At 36.0% G+C, this 19,985-nt stretch overlaps 1 protein-coding gene across 1 annotated transcript; it reads left to right on the top strand.

The window, feature by feature from the left end:
• The first annotated feature begins 1,957 nt into the window (after positions 1 to 1,957).
• On the top strand, positions 1,958 to 19,695 carry LOC112727515 (pyruvate kinase 1, cytosolic). Its single transcript, XM_025777285.3, has 16 exons — positions 1,958 to 2,231; positions 2,932 to 3,028; positions 3,474 to 3,571; positions 4,474 to 4,629; positions 5,508 to 5,585; positions 10,251 to 10,382; positions 10,777 to 10,857; positions 12,134 to 12,205; positions 12,336 to 12,425; positions 12,567 to 12,711; positions 12,930 to 13,018; positions 14,973 to 15,068; positions 16,396 to 16,463; positions 18,304 to 18,403; positions 18,512 to 18,571; positions 19,307 to 19,695. The coding sequence occupies exons 1-16, from the start codon at positions 2,163 to 2,165 to the stop codon at positions 19,457 to 19,459; spliced, it is 1,584 nt and encodes a 527-aa protein (XP_025633070.1). The 5' UTR covers positions 1,958 to 2,162; the 3' UTR covers positions 19,460 to 19,695.
• The last annotated feature ends 290 nt before the right edge of the window (positions 19,696 to 19,985 follow it).

Below are 19,985 nucleotides of genomic sequence, written 5' to 3'. Positions count from 1 at the left end.
TAAGTCCAAATGGAGCATTCTCAACGGCTATGGAAATATGACTTCCAGAGCTTTCCAGAAATGTATAATAGTTTATACTTTTCTTCGGATTAGAAGGACCAAAACTGGCGTCCAATGCCAGCTTCCTGCCCCCTTCCAGGCGTCCAGTGCCCAAGGAGCATAGACTAGCGTCCAAATGCCCAAAGAGGACACCCTAGCCAGCATTTCACGCCCTAGAAGCCTCATAGCACGTGGATCTCATCAAAGCTCAGTCCAAACACTCACCAAGTGGGCTCCAGAAGTGAATTTTAGCACTAGATAGACTGTTTTACCCTTACTAATCATCTGTTTAGTATTTAAAGTGTATTTTACATAATCATTCAAAAAGATCTAGAATCATGCACACTTTACACATTTTTACTTTGTATTTTTCCTTTCAGTATCAGTTTCTAAACCTCCTAGGTTAAGGGGAGGAGCCCTGCTGAGTCCTATGAATTAATAAAAGTACTACTGTTTCTCTTCGATCCGTGTTTGATTAATTCTAAGATGTATATTCGTTCTTCATCAATATAAATGCGTTGAACTGGCATAAGGTTATCACATTCTACATGGGTTCAGAGTGCGTCTTTCATCGGACAATGATGAACCACCAACTTGAATATACGTCTCTCAGACGGCTAATCCACGACTTCGTTGGGGACTTCTCGAGACATCAGTTCAGTCGATTTATGGGGAGATTAGGGTCTCTGTGGTAGAGGCTAGAACCCAAGGTGCATCATTCTCTGATCCGAAAGATATGACCTTGTCTGTGGCGTTTTGAGTAGGATCATTAAGGAGAATGGACTGTACGAGCTTCATCCTCAAGTAGACCAGATCCGTACTAACCCTGGGGGTTCAGATCCGAAGGAGTATTGACGACATCTCAAAAAAGGCGTTGATCACATACAGCCTGCCATTGAAGAAATCACTCACAAGCAAAGGAAACAGTGCTACCAAAGTTAATTTAGAAAGACAAAGCAACTCAAATCCTCAATTATATCCATTTTACTCATTTCATTCCAACATATCTTTTAATGCAAATTTGACAACTCTTCCAACAACCTTCTGATTTCACCTGACTACAAGATAATCATAACTTGCTTCAAACTACAAACCTCGTGGGATCGACCCTGACTCGCTCAGGTATTACTTGGACGATCCAGTACACTTGCTGGTACAGTTGTACGAAGGTGTGGAATTCGTGCACCAGCAGATACGATGGGGTGCTGCTTATTGCAATGACACAAGATGGCAACAGCAATATCCTGCTTATTGCTTTTACCATTGTGGAGTCCGAGAGTACCGAGTCATGGTCGTTCTTCCTTAGTAATCTGAGACGCTATGTTACCCCATAAAAAGGCCTGTTGGTTGTCTCCGATAGATCACAGGCCATCAAGGCTGCACTCAATGCCGATGATAGTGGTTGGCAAGTACCCTAACCATGGCATATATATATATATAGCATAATGTCAAGTCTCATTCAGCCGGTTGATGTCCTAATTACTACCTTCTACGCATGCCATCGTTGTATTACTCGATAATATAGAGAGAAAGGGGGTAAAAAAGAGGAGAAAGTGATCGAAAGGTTCAAACTGGGGATCAGAACCTTACTGTCAATGACATATATTTATAGCCGTCCACTAGTCTTATCTCATTTATAGTATAAAAGAGATAATTTTGTACGAATACAAATAACTTTATATGTTGTAAACGAAATACGTACAAAATTATCTCCAGTATAAACAAGATAAAATTTGAGAATAATTTCGGTAATAATTTTTAAAATTATTTATTTCAATAATTAATACATTTATTTAATTTATGTAAATAAAAAATCCAATAAAAGGCGTATACTTAGTGAGATTGAAAAGAAATTATTTAATTTCTGTCGGGAAAAAAATTCTACTGTTAATCATGCGGTGATGTGAAATTGCAAATTACAATGTTACCCAATACCCACACCGATTTTTTGATTCGTGGTCTCCTTGTTTTCCTCTCTCCCCCGGTCCCCCCGTGTGTAATGTGTATTGCACTATTGCTTGCTGCGCTGTCTACTCTGAGCTATAGCATCGTTTTCGGAATATTGACCATCAACGAACTTGCTCTGACCAACAGCACTTTGGTGTCAGTTTGGCTTCACTAAAATGCAGTCCAGCCCCTTGCTCCTCGAAGAACCCATCAGGATGGCTTCCATCCTCGAGCCATCAAAGCCTGTTAGTCTCTCTCTCTCTCTCTCTCTCTCTCCCTCCCCGCCTTGTTTCATTTTGTTCCTTTTTCGGATTTCTTTAGTAATGCTTGTTGATTCGCTTGTTCCGTTGTCCCTGGAGTAAAAGCAATCGTTGTATTGGGGTTAATTTCTTTGATTTCAATTACTGTTTGCTTTTCTTTTTTGTTTCTCCGAAACCATTAAGATCCTTGGAGTCAAATCTATTTGAGCATTTCATATCTCATACAGGGCATGGCTCTCCCAGTACCCATTTTTTTCATAGCTAGGAGTCGAACCTGCGATCACTAGTTTAGGAGAAGGTGTACCGGTCACTCTCACTGATCATGTGTCGGTTTGCAGTTTTCCTGATGCTGCTTTGATTAGCTAAGAAAGATGCAAATCGATAAAAGTTTCTTTTTGGGGGGAGTGTGGTTTTCATCATTTTTTCATTGTGAACCTTAATGGTCCTAGTTCTTCAAGTATTTGGAGTAAAATTGTATAGAATCGTACCGATAACAACTAATGTTCTATTTTTGACTTGACTGTAGCGTGTAGGTTTAAGTTGAATTTGGAGAGGGTGGGAGATTTGATTTATTTCTGCAGTTTTCTTTCGTTTTCTACGAGAAGTTTGTCCTTGTTCTTTTGGAGATTTTGAGTGTTTTTGTCAATCATGATGATGATTGATGTTGTTGAGATGCAATCTGCAGTGCTTTTTCCCAGCGATGACAAAGATTGTTGGCACACTCGGTCCAAAGTCGCGATCAGTCGATGTGATTTCGCAATGCCTTGAAGCTGGAATGTCTGGTATTTCAACTTGGCTGTCTGTCATCTTTGTTTAACAATTGATTTTAGTTTTTTTTTTCTTTTGTATCAATGACCCTTTTTATTTATTATTTTTCTGAAAGAACATGATTGGGTAGTATTTGGTTAGTTTGGGTTTCTGGGTTCCTATGCTGTCATATATAGTTGGTTAACTAAGAGTTAGAATGCCTAGTAGTTTTTAAAAATTCATAGCTATATAATTATAATTATATAATTATGGTTAATGTGATGTTAAAGCCAATAACTAGATTTTCTTTTATTTTGGTAAAAGAAATATGACCTATTGTTTTCTAGTGTCATATTCTTTTTCTCTTTTGGGGAAAAAACCAAGGCTCGAGGGAATTGAAATATTTATATTATTGATGTCTAAAATTAGCTCAGATTATTCATTGGTCATCTTATTGTTTTTTATCTTACCTTTTGCTAGTGGCAAGGTTTGATTTCTCATGGGGTGATCCAGAATACCATCAAGAGACATTGGAAAATTTAAAGGCTGCTATCAAAAGTACCAAAAAACTGTGTGCGGTAAACATTTGCCACCCACACACATACACATATATACTCAGGCCAATCTATGTGCTGTTTTTACTACTACATGATCAAACATATGAGATTAATTGGTCTCTCCTTTGAATGAGTGCTCTTGTTTTACATGTCCATCTTTGATATTTTTATTTTTATAATATATTGTCCCAGAAGTTCAGTCTAATATTTCACTGTCTCTGTTTATTCCCTTGTTCCTTGTAAGTTGGTCATACAATCTGCACTATAATAGGTTTTGATCTTCACCGTTCCAAGCAGGGGCGAGCTAGGTGAAATATTAGGGAGGGGCCAAAAATTAATTTTACAATTAAGTAAGACTAAAATAAAATTTTTAGAGGGCTAAACTAAACTTTGTATATAATTTATAAGAAAAAAAAAATTAAAATGGGGGTGGGGGGGGGGGGGAAATGAACATTTTAACATCCTAGTGTAGGAAATGGGATGCTAGAATTCATTTGGCTCAAGTTCAAGTGCGACTATATATTAATTTTCTGAATTTACATAACATTGACCCTCTTTGAATCTAGGCATCCTAACAAATTCAGAAGTATTTAAACATCAAAATAAGACTATATGAGGACCAAAAGAATTTAAATTCAATCTCAGCAATCCCAAAAGGTAAAAAATACTGTGACAATTGCGCAGAACCTTTTACTTAATAATACTGATATAAGAAGCTAAATAATACTGAATGAATAATGAATTAATTCTTGAGGCTCGAGCTTATGTTTCTTGATACCAAGGCTTCTGTTATTGCATATCATCAAAATTTACTGTGATTTTCATTTGATAAATTTTATCCTTAGATGTACTTTCTATATGTGAAAATACTGTATAAAGATCATTTAACATAGAAATATGTACTCATTTTTATCCAATTTCAGGTTATGCTAGACACTGTGGGTCCAGAACTACAAGTTGTCAACAAAACTGAGCACCCAATTTCCCTACAAGCTGATACATTGGTTGTCTTAACGCCGGATCAAGACAAAGAAGCTACTTCAAATCTTTTACCAGTAAATTTTAATGGGCTATCAAAGGTTGGTGTACCTTTTCCATGTAACTCGTTTATTGGGGTCTGTAATATATTTGTGTTGAATATTTTACGGTGTTTGTGTGCTTGGTTCGTAATCCCTGCCTCACCTCACTTTCCTGCTGCATCATTCCCATCTGATTCCTCACCACATACCCATTAGTAATATTCGCCTTGAGGTTTCTATCACTCCCAGATCCCAAATTCTCTGAAGGCCCATGCATTTGATGTAAGTACCTAACAAGGCTGGTTGTTCAAATTATGAATAATTGACCCTGCCTATTTACTTGATAGGATAGGTGAGTTCCATTCCTCCACTCTTTGTGCTGATGACACAAGATCCTCTATGTCTTCAATGATATAAATGAACTTTTACCTTCACCTTGTCACACAACTCAAATTTCACTTTCAGTATCCTTTGTTAGGAGTTGTTTCTAACTTGGTGTTATAATCTGATGTTTCTTGAAAGAATTGAATATAATAAAATTTGAAAAAGTGTCATTTTGTTTAAAGTCCTTTGGAAGGATGCTTTAATTTATTAGTTCAAACATTCAACTGATGTACATCTTTACAAAATCTTAGGATTCAATACTTCCCATGCGTACCAAACCAGTTATCCCTAGTTAATAATAACATCCACATTGGCAGTAACATTCAAATTTATTTATATAGTTTCTTTATTTATGTTTGAATGTATAGAAATACTACTTCTCTGAAGTTCTAGTACTCAAGCAATTCAGGAAACATTTCTACTCCATATTCTTTAAAACCTCTCCTTTCTCTTTTGTGTGGGTTTGCAAATTTTGTTTTCTTATTTCTCATTTTATATTGATTATTTCTGTGTTTATGATGCTTGTCTTGACTATTGTCTCCATAATTTTGTAGGCTGTGAAGAAGGGTGATACTATTTTTATTGGTCAATACCTGTTTACAGGAAGTGAAACAACTTCTGTGTGGCTAGAGGTAATGTTGCCTTTCATGGATAAAGTTTAATATTTGATGCTTGTGCAAATAGGCATGCTTATTGTTTTTTAAAATGTTGGCATTTCTGATAGGAAAAGATGAAATAATAAGGACGAAGGTGTAAGGTTCTAGGATTTGGATAGAGAAAGCGTAGAGAAGCAGTAGTATGAATAGTCAGAATAACAAGAATAGAAATAATGTGAGAAATCACTGAAGAGGGAGTATCAATCTGATAGTCCCAACCCAGTGAATGAGTATATTGAGTAAGAGTATATGATTGTAATAGAAATGACGTTTGGCATTCAAGAGGCCAATTCTCTCCACAATTCTCTCTCTAGTCTTTTCCTACCTAAAACCAATGCTCCTCATTTCCTATTTATATCTCTCCTGTAACGAACTCCCTAAATTTGTAACTAACTCCCTAAACTCACAGAGCCTTTCTTATTCCTCTTCTCCTATATGTATATTTAAAAGGAGTAACTTCTCTATGTTGCCCCTGAACTTCTTGGCTGTCGGGGTTTGTCACAGAAGGTCTGTAGAATTTTCTTTTTATGATTAACTGAATCATAGCTGAACGGTTTTCAGCTTATATAGAAGCTGAGAGTAGCTTGTGAGGGAAGCTACAATGTGGGTAGTATGGGAAATACATTGGTAAGTTAGTTGCTGACCTATCCTAGCTGGCTGAGGCAGTTACATTGCCTCAGTTACACTCTAGATGAACTTAGAGTCACTACAGCTTCTCCTAACGTACTCTATTATGAAACAGAGAAACACATTGAAAGTGGAAAGTAAACTGGTTTTAAATAAGCATCAAATTGATGTGGGGTGTGTTATCTTGATATGAATTGATGATAATGAGTTCAATTATTTGTGGAGCATCAGAATTACTATTATTATATGTTATTTTATTATGTTATGTTAGTAGCATGTACCTGCTACTTTTTATTTATACTACTACTATTGATTAGTAATAATACTAATATTCTTACAAAGATTGTTAGATTGAAATCCATTCATTTGCCTTTGTTTATTGACTTATGCTTTAAGGCCTGACATGTTATTAGAGTTGACAAGATCAAATGGTCTTGAGTTCTATATTTGATGTTTTCATTCTTCTAACTATAAACATTAAGTTATAGCAAAATGTTAGGTGGATCTATGCATTCTCATGCAACACAATGAACTCTTGCATGATGGACCGTGTTAGATATAAAACAATTTATGTCTTTCTACTTAAGAGCATGGATTTGTGGGAGAATTGGTTCAGCCAAAGTCCAAAATTTTCTCATAGTACCTCAGGTTTAAGATTGGGTTTGTATCACTATATATATATCAAAGGGTGTCATTTGGTCCTTCATTATATCATTTAAAAATATTATGTTCTAAGTTACGAACTAGAGAGAGAGAACCGGCGGCTTGCAGCAGCGGTAAGCAGCAACGGCAAGGAGCGGCGACGAGCAACGAGTCAAAGACATTGGTGCCTGGCGCGTCAGCAAGTCAAAGAGAACACGGGAGAACGACAGAGAGGGAAGACAGAGAAGGAGGAAGTGGAGCCGGATGGTGGTGTCTAGCATGCTGCCGGTGGTTCTTTGATCGCGAATTTTTATAAACCACAAAACACCGGCAAATGCACCGGGTCGTATCAAGTAATATCTCAGGTAAGTGAGGGTCGATCCCACGAGGATTAGGATTAAGCAAGCAATGGTCAATTAACTACTCTAATCAGACAATCAAGAATAAGTGTTTCAATAATAAATAGCATGAAAACAGCAAATTTAACAAAAGCAAACAAAAATTGGTTGAGAAAGTAAGATGATAAAGATAGTTAAGGTATCAGAGATGTTCACTTCTTAGGAAAACAATCCTTATGTTTATTTATATGAGGTATGCAAAGATTAATCATGACGAATCATAAATAATCAAATTCCAATTCGTTGATAATTTAATTTCTCTTTAACTTAATTAACCGCTAATTCCTTAGTCAATTACTTAAGGAAAAGAGGTGAAGCATAATTCTGATTTAATTTCAAGTAAGATTCAAAAATAGTCTTAAGGTTGAATTATATGTCACGTATTCAAGCTAGTCCTAACAATTGAAACTCACAAGGTGTCGCACACTCTTTGAACCTATTCCTAGTGTAATAAAAAAGTAGTGTGAAAGAGTTTTCAGCTAATTCAAATATTAATTTTTTCCAAAACAATATTTAGAATCCAAAACGGAGTTAGAATGTTTCCCAACAATTCTAAATCTTTAAGGATGAAGAATGAAAACTCAATCATGAATTAAATCAAAATAAAATAGAACACTTAGATTAATAATCAATAAAAAGATGAACAGAGCTCCTAACTTTAACCAAGGAGATTAGTGGCTCATGCTTAACTTCAAAACAAAACAAATATGAAAAAATGGCCAAGGGGCAAATTCCCCGGATGTTGGATGCCCTTTTCTAAGTTCCTTAAGGACTTTATATACTAAAACTTAAAACAAAACCTAATCCTTAAATTCCAACTAATTCAAAATAAAATAAAATCAAATCAAATCTTTCACATTAAATCTTCAGCTTTGTGTCCTCCGGTTCAAGGCTTCATTGGTCCAAAGTGTGGGCTTTGAATGTTGCAAAAATTTGCTTGTGGAGACTTGGGCCAAGTGGCGTGTGAAACGCCCTCCCTTGGCATGCAAAACGCCATCTTTTTTCTTTCTTGGGAGTGCTCCCTGGTTGGCATGTGGAATGCCAATATGTGGCGTGTAAAACGCCAATAAAAATTGGCGTGTAACACGCCCAAATGGGTCTTTGAAGTCTTTGAAGTGGCCTTCTGGACGCCGGGCTTTGGTGTGTGAAACGCCACAACAAAATTCAAGTTCTGGAGGGTGGTGTTTGGCGTGCGGCCCGCCAACAAGTGGCGTTACATGCCCTTGTAATTTTTGCTCAAAAAAGGGCTTGAAGGCGTTTTGAACGTGTAACACGCCATTCCCTTATGCTTTGTTCCTTGTAAAACGCCACTGCATGCATGCTTTATTGATTTCTTTATTAGCGCCTAATGCATGCTTCACTTGAAGAACGCTAATAAACATGCATGCTTCTTTATTCATTCATTGATTTGCTTTATATATGCATGCATTCCTTTAATATATGCTTCATACTTCATTGGCCTCATTAGTTAATAATGAATGCCTTACTTGCTTCAGTTGGCGTGCTTTATTCATTGATTTGCTTTATATATGGCATGCTTCCTTGGCTTCATAGTAACGCATGCATGCATTGCTTCGTGCATTATTAATTAACTTTCATGCATGCATCCTTTAATTCACGCCACATGCATACTTTATTCATTAATTAACGCCATATGAATGCTTCATTAGTGCACATCACCAACGCCGCTTGAGAAGGCTTCATGGGCCACGCTTTCTTCAAGGGCCACGCTTTCTTCAAAGTGTATCCTAAGCTTCAAAGCGTACTTGTTTTGTGCTTTTTTTACTTTTTTTTCTATTATTTCCTACAAAATCATCAAATCAAAGGTCAAAGCAATATCCAACTTAAGCACCAAAACTCTATAATTAGGCATTTATGCATTTATTTCTTATATGAAAAAGCATAGCAAAACACAAGATGATGCCCATGCATTATTCTTCCGGCAGCAGTGCAGCCCAGAGCAGAGAGGGAGAGATATAGAAGAGAGTTTTGGGACTGTTAGAGAGGAAGAAGCTGTTTTCTGAAAAAAGGAGGCTGAGGAAGGTGAGTTGTTGCATTTAGGGTTTCATAAATTACCAAAATAATCCTCAAATTTAAAAAGAATTCCCAAAATACCTATTCTTAGCAAGAAAAGAAAGGGTTTTCCTACTAGACCTCTAAAAAACCTATTCTTAGCAACCTAGGTCACCGGAAGGGATTCCCTACTAGACCTCCAAGGAACTTGTCCTTGACAACCTAGATCAAAGGGGGAAATTGAAAGAGACTAACACACAGAATTACCTTAGGTTGGATCCTTCAATTTCCTTCATGCAACAAGCGAAGCAAATTACTCACGTTAATTGATCACACAATAAAAACGTGCTTAGAGCAACTGGGAAAAAAATTTATGGGGCCCTCTGGAAGTGTGAAATTTCCATTCTGCCCCTTTGCCTTAAAATGCCCCAATTGTCCTCTTGACATGTATCACTTAAGCAACTCCAGGGTTCAAATCCTGGGATGTAAAAGGAGCAACAATTTGGGAGGGTCGCTCAGTCTGCAGTGCCTGAATCCGGATAGTTGGCCCAAACGGCTGGATGCCTGGTGGGAGACCAAAAACATATATTGTTTTATTCCTTGTGATTTTGTGTACTTATTGCAGGTTATAACAACTATTTTCAGTTATTATAAGTTGCTTTAGCAGTTTGTTCTACAAAGACAAAGGTGACTTAGATATTGCATGTAGATGAAAATTATTTGGATCCTCATTATTTTCTCCTTGTTTGTTTCCCTTGCCTCCTCTTTTTTCACTTCTCCTTTTAAAGCTTTCTTACCATAGTATGTGCTGTCAGCATCAGATAGTTTCCATGCTTCCTATTTTCTGTTGATTCTATGGAGAGGGAAAATTATAGGGATATTGAAAGGAGCATAGTGCTGATACTTGTTCTCATAATTCTTCCTACTCTTTTACTCAATTAGTTCTGATTTCGAAATGCAGGTCAAAGATGTGGATGGTGATGATGTCACTTGTGTCATAAAAAATTCTGCTACACTTGCTGGCTCTCTTTATACTCTACATGTCTCACAAATTCGTATTGATCTTCCTACGCTTACTGATAAGGATAAGGAGGTAACTTACAAAATATTATGTGCTTAAATTAGTGAGATTCACAAGCTGATCAGGATGATATATTACTTTTGTTGCTTGCGAGTAGTGCTATACCTTTTTACCTACATAAGCTGGGAATAGGGGTAGAATTGAGTTATATATCTTTGTCAAAATCATAGATTTGTTTTACAGAATTATCTTTCAATTATTTCTGAATATTCTTTTATGTTTTATTTGAAGTTTAGATAGATTTAAAAGTGTTCTAATGGCTACAAAATAGATGTGGTAAATTATGATATCACTTCTAGTTGCTTGTGTATCTTAGTGTAATTTCACATTCATGGCTGTAAAGATACCTACAATTTTAATCTCACGTAGTCGTGTTAATCTTCTGATTTTCCATTCGCTCACTCAGGTAATAAGCACATGGGGGCTTCAGAACAATATAGACTTCTTGTCATTATCATACACTAGACATGCAGAAGATGTTCGTCATGTAAGGTCTATCCCCGCTAGGTTTTTCTTTATGATTGCCTATTTTTTTCTCCTTTATTGTTATAAGATAGGTTCAAAGGAAATAACTAAGATTTAAAACTGAGACAGATACTTAAATTTTGTCAGGATTTTGCTGCTGTATTTTACTTTGTTTCTCTTATGATAATTGACTTTTGTTCTATTGACTTGTTATGAACGCATTAAGAATAACTTGATGGTGATGCCGATTGCATATTTGTGTATAGATTATGATTTCTGCTTATTAATGATGAATATGTGCTTAATTGTAGATATAGCATTGTTGTATAAAATGTTTATCCCCCCCCCCCCTCCCAAAAACAAAACTAAGAAAAAGAACATAAAAGAATGTCATTAAGACGGGGAATGGAATAATACAAGAAGGGAGGACAAGAGATCCTCTGAAGTCTCTGAACAAAAGCTTAGTGGAAGTGTAGATTCCAATCTCTCAATGTGCCTAAGAGGGAAAACCCTAAAACCATCAAGAGTTTTACACTAGACATAATAGAAGTGTCTAATTCTATCTCACAGAATTTGCTTATTTGAAAATCTATCATTAAAGGAGCATGAATTGCACTACAACCCGGTGTCCAAATAGTAGCATATATTGCACAATACCACAGGTTGTCTCTTTCTTTCCCCCTAAACCAACAAATTTAATCAACAAAGCTTATCATAAGGTTGCGAGGCAGAACCAACACTCACCAAAGACACCAAAGTATTCCATAAAGAGCCATAGGACAGGGCAAACAAGATATGAAAGTGTATCCGATTTTGTCCCACACATAAAACACATCAGTGGAGATATCCTTATGCAGCCTTTGAACCTGTAAATTGTCATTGGTATTAATTTTGTTAAGCACAACTGTCGAGATAAAGGGTTTGACTTTAGAGGGAGCTTTGGATCTTAGTGATTTAGAAAGGGAGAGGATTGAGTTCTGAAATCTGATATTGTTGAACTAATGAGTCACAGTGTACATTAATTGATGTATTTATATGCAGTGAGTAGTTGCTGCTGCACATTACTCTATCTAATTGATAAGCTGTGGGAACAAGGGATATCTTGCACTGTTACATGGCTTATCCCTTTAGGTGTTAATCTAAAATATTTTTCTGTTATTAACTAAAATTGAAAGATACACAAATATAGGCTCGAGTTCATTGAACCTGAACATAAATAATAAGCTCTAGGTCGGTGGAATCCTTTGGTTTTTTCATAATGGAATTAGCTTATGTGCCAATAATTTTCAATTCTGCAGGCTCGTGAGTTTCTCTCTAAATTCGGTGACCTCAAACAGACACAAATTTTTGCAAAGATTGAAAATATAGAGGTGAGGCACTTTAAGATCATTTGAACATTTTACTTTCCACCCAAATAGACAATAATAATTGTTGAAGACCCTTGGCGTATAGTCAAGATATTGCTTTGGAAGTCTCATCTTTCTGTTTTCTACTCTTTAGGGATTGACTCATTTTGATGAGATATTGAGAGAAGCTGATGGTATAATCCTCTCACGTGGAAATTTGGGGATAGATCTGCCACCAGAGAAGGTTAGCTTTTTCGTGTATAGAAAAACCAGAATTTAAAATTCTTTCATGTGATTGTTGTCATTGTAGTATGCCTTTTGTAGCTGTTTATAGTGCTTATAGTACATTTTACTGGACTATTACAAATGTCTATACATTTGGCAGGTGTTTTTATTCCAAAAGGCTGCTATTTACAAGTGCAACATGGCTGGAAAGCCGGCTGTTGTTACACGTGTCGTGGACACTATGACTGATAATCTAAGACCTACCCGTGCTGAAGCAACTGATGTTGCCAACGCTGTGTTGGATGGTAAGTTTTATTTTACAAATATATCCCTTTCATGATGTGCTATAGTTTTATTGTTAGATTTAGCAAATTCTGCCTGTGGCCTAGACACTGGGATTAGATACAATGATATTATCTGTTTCTTCAGTATTTCTTTTAGTTCTGGGTTTATCACATTATAAATAAGTATGCAATTCACCTTCATCTTAAATATGTTTTCTTTTCTCCTTTTTAATTCTCAGGCAGTGATGCAATTGTTCTTGGGGCAGAGACCCTACGAGGATTATACCCAGTGGAGACTATTTCCACTGTTGGGAAAATTTGTTCCGAGGTAGGTTTGTGCTTTTTATTGTAAACAACATTCCTACTACACTTATACAGTTATATACCAAATTTCCATGTCACTTTTCAGTTCTTAAAGATCAAGTTCACTTTTAGGTAGTCTGATGAAATTTCCATTTGTGATATTTTAGGAGTCGTCCTATTGTCTACCAAACATTTTTTCTTTTACCTTTTTCCTGCCTTTTACAAAATTTTTATTGAGAAATCAAACCTCAATTTGGTGTTATTCATGATTTAGGTGGTGCTAATGCTAGGGAATATTTGTCTAACGAGTTCCTAGATATTATGACATCCCATGGCATTCTTTATCGACTTTCTTGTGCTTATACTCCTTGGCAAGGAAAGGTTGTTGAACACAAAACCCATCACCCCACTGAAGCAGCTTGAAGTCCTCTATTTATAGTGGTGTCTTTTCTGCTTTATTTTTTGGTTGGGGTTGCAGTTCCAGGTGGAGGTTGAGATGGGTAGGATGGTGTTCTTGCTGCCACATTGGTTATTGTTGATGGAAATATCTTAGTAGGGTGGGGTCCTAATGATGCTATTGCTTGTTGCCAAATGTCACACCCAAATATTCAGTTTGGAACTTTGGATTGTGTCAATGCCTTCTCCAGTGCCAAGATGGCCTCTATTGAACTATCTTTGGCCACAGTATCAGTTGGATATTAAGAATGCCTTATTCATTGGAGACTTGAAGAAAAAGTCTATACAGAGCAACTTACGTCTTTTCCAAGATACCAAATTATCTCCTTGAAAAACTCATTATCTTTAGAGTGTCTATTTGAAGGAAAACTTTGACACTTTTAACCAGATACGTCCATATGGCTTTTATTTTCTTAGAGAAATCCTTTAACTTGACGCCATTTTGATCTGATGAAAGCTGTATTAATCCTATACTTATCCTTGAAAAAGGATTTGTTTTGATAAAATACATCTAGAAGAGGAATGTTATTCGGAGTCCGAGAGAGGTGGGACTATATCCCCATGGGAGCATACATAAATCATAAATGTAGATTATACAAGATTGGTTATTGAGAGGAGCCAATTCTGTGGCATTTGAATACTTGTTGTAAATCTAGTGACTTTGAGGAGTAAAATCAAGTGCCGAGACAGAATTTTAGCCTTTTAGGCCACAGCATTTGGAATTTGTGAACTATGTTTGATTTTCAGATAACTTGATAATAAATTGCAACTACCTCTATAAAATTATTTCTTAACAACAAATCTGCTATTAGTGTTGCTTATCTCTGTTCAATGAGGCAGCATAGAACTGATAGGAACCTAGAGAAAACTGGGCTAATTATAGTGGGCTCTACGTGTAACTAACTGCTGTGGTGGCATAGTATGTAGAAAGAGTGAACGTGCAAAGGGTATATGCTGTAAGGGGAAGCATCTTAGGCTACTGGGAGAGATTGAGCACTCAACTGGAAGATGTAATTGTTCTTTTATGTCTGCAATTATCACATTGCTGGATGTGTTTTCTTGCCGAAACAATCCATTCAACAACTTCTGCTATCTTTTATTTTAAAGTTGATAGTGGTCTCCCAAAAGATTTAGGATAATGTTTTAACTACTCTGTTTTCTGCGTTTAAATCTGTAGAAAGATCAAAATGCCTAGAAAGAGAGAGATGCTAATTGAAGCTGCAACTGGTTTGAATATTTTGTCTAGAAATAGTTTGGAGGATATCTGCTCAAGTCCTTTTTTATGAATAAGTTGTGTGGAGGATGTTTAATAATACTAGTTTTAGGTATTAAAGTAAAAGAAGGATATACTGTGTTTTGTTAAATATATTCCATTTCAAGTGGGAAAAGATTTATAAATTAGATCTGGAATTCATATTTGGCACCAGAAACATTTAATATATCATTTAAATATAGTTCTGATAGTCAGAATACTTTCTAATTCCAAACCATAGAGTTGGTCTTAACAAGCTGCTCATTTGCAGGCAGAGAAAGTTTACAATCAAGATTTGTATTTCAAGAAGACTGTCAGATATGTAGGAGAGCCAATGAGCCATATGGAATCAATAGCTTCCTCTGCGGTATTACTCGCTCTTCCATTACTTAGGTTTTCAGTATTTTGTTTATTTGTTGAACTGTGCTACGTCTATTCAATTTCTTTGGAGATAATATTTACCCATGAAATAGTAATCAATTTCTATATGCTTGGTGCGGTTCATGAAAGAGTAGATTAGAGGTGATGTGCAAGGCAGCTTGATTATTGCAAATGAGTTCATGGTCACAATCTCACAAAAGGTTTCAAGTCTTGAATGCCGGAATAAGCTGGCGTTTACCTTGGCCTCTTGTAAATCCATTTGGTTAAACACCTTAGGCTATGTTTGGTTACTATTCATGTCCATAGGAGACATTTCCATAGGCTCCTTGAAATAATACTAATAATATTACAATTTAATTTGGATTCCATTTCCTATAAATTAGGAAAATCATACTAAATATTTGGGGTCATTATAATCATGTTATTTTTCACTGTAGCTGCATGCATGTATATGGCAGCCATGGTGCAACTGAGACACAAGGAGTTTTACACTTATGCTTCTCTCTTGTCTTAACTCTCACCACTAAGTTTGTTGTCACTTTTTTGAGAGAGAATTCTATTGTCAGTATTGTGAGACCCTGCTAATGCTTTTTCAAACTCTAATACTCAGCCTACAGAAATTTATACTACAGCAAAGGTCCCCGGGTCAACTATACTTTTAGCAAACTTGGTACATATTATATTATTAGGAGCACGGATATGTTGAATGGTGACGACAATGAGTTTTTCTGTTTCTGGGGTTTTTTGGGGGGGGGGGGGGGGGGGGGGGGGGCATTCAACTTTTGCTGCCTCATGTGCTGCCCTGAAAAGTGGAGTTTGGGAGAATTTCATGTGATGTGATATGTAGCAGGTGTTGAGAGAGCAGAGAACAGATAGGAAATTAATTATGGGGAATATGATGGAATAGAGAGATCTCTCAAAGTGCCTCCATTTTGATTGTTCCATTTCTTTAATTTTTTTCTATATCAAGGTTTTTACTTGATATCACATACTAATGTTGCTGTTGAGACCATAATAAAGAACATTTTCTCATCATTATATTCTTTTGTCTGTTACCAGTTTCTGTTGGAGGAGCCTTAGTATTCTACATATATAGTATATCATGTGCATATCTCGTTAATAGCATTTGTGTATATATATGAATGCATCAATTTTGAGTAATTTTACTGGGGATTATTGTGTCTTTTCCTCAGGGCATATATATATATATATAAAAAATAAGTCTGATTATAACATAAACAGAATTTGCTCAGGAGATAGAATTCATCCAAGAACACTAGTATTCAAGTAAATTAATATCCTTGTACATGCAGGTTCGGGCAGCAATCAAGGTTAAGGCATCTGTTATTATATGCTTCACCTCTTCTGGAAGGGCTGCAAGGTTTTATTATATCTGTTTTTATAACTTTGTTAAAATAATTTTATCATCTTTTGTTCATTATACCTTGTTGTTATCAAATAAACTATCTTATAACATCCTTATTGTATCATACTACTGTCTTTGGTGATCTTTGATACTGGTTTTTCATATTCCCTTATTGCTAGAGAATTTGTTTCTATTAGTTGGCCGGGATGATACTGCTCTCGTGAACTTTTTTTTTTTTTTTTAATATAGCGGGATATTATGACTAATGTGATTAATTTTTTCAATATTTTTGCTCAAATTTCTCTGCAATTGTATCTTAAGAATTGTAAAAGTCACCCTCCTTTGCCAACCACTGGAAAGAATTCGGGGAGCAAAACCCTTTCCCATCAGAAACAACTGCTCTTCTCGCGTACCAAGTATTGTAATCAATTCTTCCACTAATTGTTTGGCTTCAGTTATGCACTGAGTAGCTTTGCGACAGTGTTTTCTGGTAACCGAAGGTTGTGCCACTGGCTAGGGCGTGTGACTATAAGGGTTAAACATGTGTCCAGTGGTCTATGTTATAAGGCAGAGTTGTGTATGTGCTCATTAAGTCTTTCTTTGATGAGTTTTGTTGTTTCGTTTGAAAAATTTGTGTTAAGGATAGGGAGGTATGCTCTGGTGATTTCAAAGTAATTTGGTGTTGGTTGTTCAGTGTTGGACATGGCAACAAAACTGACACTGCCACTGCAGACATGTGTCAGAGGCATGTTGCCAGGTCCTGCTGTGTGCTGCTTCAACATTTATGGTCAAAATCCCCGACACACTACACACACAGCTGCTTCTATAGTTACCACTTTGTAGGCACTGAGATGAGATCCAACTGTACCTAGGACCAAATCCTTTTTCCTAAGCATGTCCTTCCTCCGAACATCATTTGCGTGTTTCTTTCCGAGGCCACCCTGATAGTTACTCACCATCTTTTTTCTCATTTCACTGCAATAATAGATATATTAGAGTTCTTAGAATGTGAGAGATAGAAGAGAGAAATCAGAGGGAAAGAGAATACAGAGAAAAAACTTAATCGTTTATTCTCTGTGAGCACTGAAGAGTGCTTTGATACAACGCACAGTGGCTTGCTTAGCAAGCTAATCCCCAAGGGTTAGAACTGTCTTTTCTCTACTTACGTTAGTTACCCTAGCTGATTTTCTAACTAATTCCTATGGAGCTATCACTGGCTTACTCTATGGTGATCACTCAATTTCCCTCTGCATACCCCTTAATAATATTGGCCTTGGGTTTTCTATTGGCTTACTCAGTGCACTGTATTGCTTTGTTTATTTTACAGTGTCTCATATCAATATATTGTCAAATAATTTATAGTATCTATTTTTCCCCCTTAAAATTTCCCCTTTAAAATCCATAATCTCAATGTTTATTAGTATTTGCTTATTGTGTTGATAGTTTCTGAATGGCCATCTTTTGATGAAATTCATCAGATGATATTGATCTCCCCTAATAACCTTCTTAGGGGAGTCTTATGTGTAAATTTTACCAAGTACAAAGACACCAAGTGTATTTTACCTAAATCTTTGGGAAGATCAAAGTATGTTTTTAGAACGATTCTATTTTGATGACTGACATTGTAAAAGGTTTTATGTTATCATCTAATCCAATTCATTGGTTTAGATAATCAAATTCGAAGTCTTTTACACTAACAATGAGGGGAGTCGGGTTGAATTTTGTCCAATTTCAGCAGAGATCAGTGTAATTTGCCAGTTTATCTAGGCTGTTAACAGTTGCATGGTATTTTCTTCATTTTTAATATCTTGCAAGCCTATAGTTTTTGAGAATATGATGATCCGTGACTGAGCAGGTTAATTGCAAAGTACCGGCCAACCATGCCTGTAATATCTGTTGTCATTCCTCAACTAAAGACAAATCAACTCCGATGGACTTTCACCGGAGGTTTTCAGGTACTTTTTATAAGGGTGTAACACTTGTTGATTCATTAAGAATATTTTATAAGGAAACAACATTAAATCCACTCTGACTTGACACATCCTTTGGTGATTCATTTGTAGGCAAGACAATCACTTATTATTAGAGGCCTTTTTCCTATGCTAGCAGATCCACGTCATCCAGTAAGAATAATTAATCTTGATTATTCATATTTTATATGTATAGAAGATGAAAATTTGATTTAAAAAATAGGGATGAGAATGATATTCATCTGGGCAGGGACATATCTCATCCTAGATGTACAAAATTATCCCTAGTTCGTGAATTGAATATGTTAAAAGCATAGTATATAAGCATGGAATATTGTTAGCATCATTTTGGTATCACGTGAAAGGAATCATAGTATTATTCCTAGTATGTACACACTTAGGGCCAATTTTATCTTGTTACTATTAAATACCAATAATTGACCAAGATACATGTTACTTATGGTAGCGTTTGTTTTGAGGTACTGAGACAGAGACTGAGAGACTGAGACTCAGTATCGTGTTTGTTAGTTCAGAGACTGGTACTAAAATTTCTGTCTGTCTCTAAAATTTCAGTATTTCAGTACCTCCAAAAAGTAGGGACACAGGGGACTAAAATTTTTAGAGATGGAGACTGAAACTTTAATAACATTTTATACCTAAAATACTTTCATTTCAATTAATTAATTCCAATTTTACCCTTTGTGCAAATTAAATTAGAGTTTCATTCTTGTTTCAATTCCTGTCTCCCATTTTGCACCAAACAGAATACTGAGATTTATTTCAATTCCTGTCTCTTAGTCTCTGTCTCTCAGTCTCAGTCTTTCCGTTTCTGTCTCTCCACCAAATGCTACCTATAAGAACTTGAACTTGTTTGTATTGTGGCTGTAGGCTGAATCTAAAAGTGCAACAAATGAATCAATCCTCAAGGTTGCTTTAGACCACGGCAAGGCCTGCGGTATCGTAAAGCCACATGATCGTATTGTTGTTTGCCAGAAAGTTGGCGACTCGTCAGTGGTGAAGATTATTGAGCTCGAAGATTAGAAACCTCATAATTTTGAAGGATGTATTGAGATATCGCTTGTACTTGTTTTATTTTGCTTTCCATCGATGTATAACTAATAAGCCTAAAGGTATGTAATGTTCAAGTAACCTCCAAATGCATCCTACAAACTTGACTGATTATTTAAGGATTTAGAGTTGCTTTGCAGCATCACCTATGTCGTATTTTGTATTCCCCACTTATCTGCAATAAATAACAAATCAGCAATGTTCAGTGAGTACCATGTACATAGACGTAGCTAAAATTCTGTTTTACTGGGGTTCTGATTTCCTATCAACTAAGGTGTCCTGGACGATTATCAAAGGTTCAAGATCTTGTTCTGGAAGTAAAACCAATTCTTCTTTATGGGTGCTAGTCAAAGAAGTACATCAAAGTTCAGAATTTGTCATGAAAAAGAAGTAAATTTGACAGTTATAAACAAAGAATACAACTTTCTGGAAATAATAACTTGAAATAAAATTAGACTTTACAGAAATCCAAAGCGTTTGACGAAGTATAATCTTTACA

The sequence above is a fragment of the Arachis hypogaea genome, chromosome 12 (assembly GCF_003086295.3).
Source record: "Arachis hypogaea cultivar Tifrunner chromosome 12, arahy.Tifrunner.gnm2.J5K5, whole genome shotgun sequence".
NCBI classification, from domain to species: Eukaryota; Viridiplantae; Streptophyta; class Magnoliopsida; order Fabales; family Fabaceae; genus Arachis; species Arachis hypogaea.
Note: the sequence above shows the minus strand (reverse complement) of the source record. Positions and strands in the feature narration are given on the sequence as shown.

What these genes read in the sequence shown, in the direction of transcription:
- LOC112727515 (XM_025777285.3), top strand. Translation starts at nt 2,163, where the DNA reads ATGCAGTCCAGCCCCTTGCTCCTCGAAGAACCCATCAGGATGGCTTCC. An exon ending in ATTTTAATGGGCTATCAAAG is followed by an intron (nt 4,630 to 5,507) that starts GTTGGTGTACCT and finishes ATAATTTTGTAG; the next exon opens with GCTGTGAAGAAGGGTGATAC. An exon ending in TAGCAGATCCACGTCATCCA is followed by an intron (nt 18,572 to 19,306) that starts GTAAGAATAATT and finishes TTGTGGCTGTAG; the next exon opens with GCTGAATCTAAAAGTGCAAC.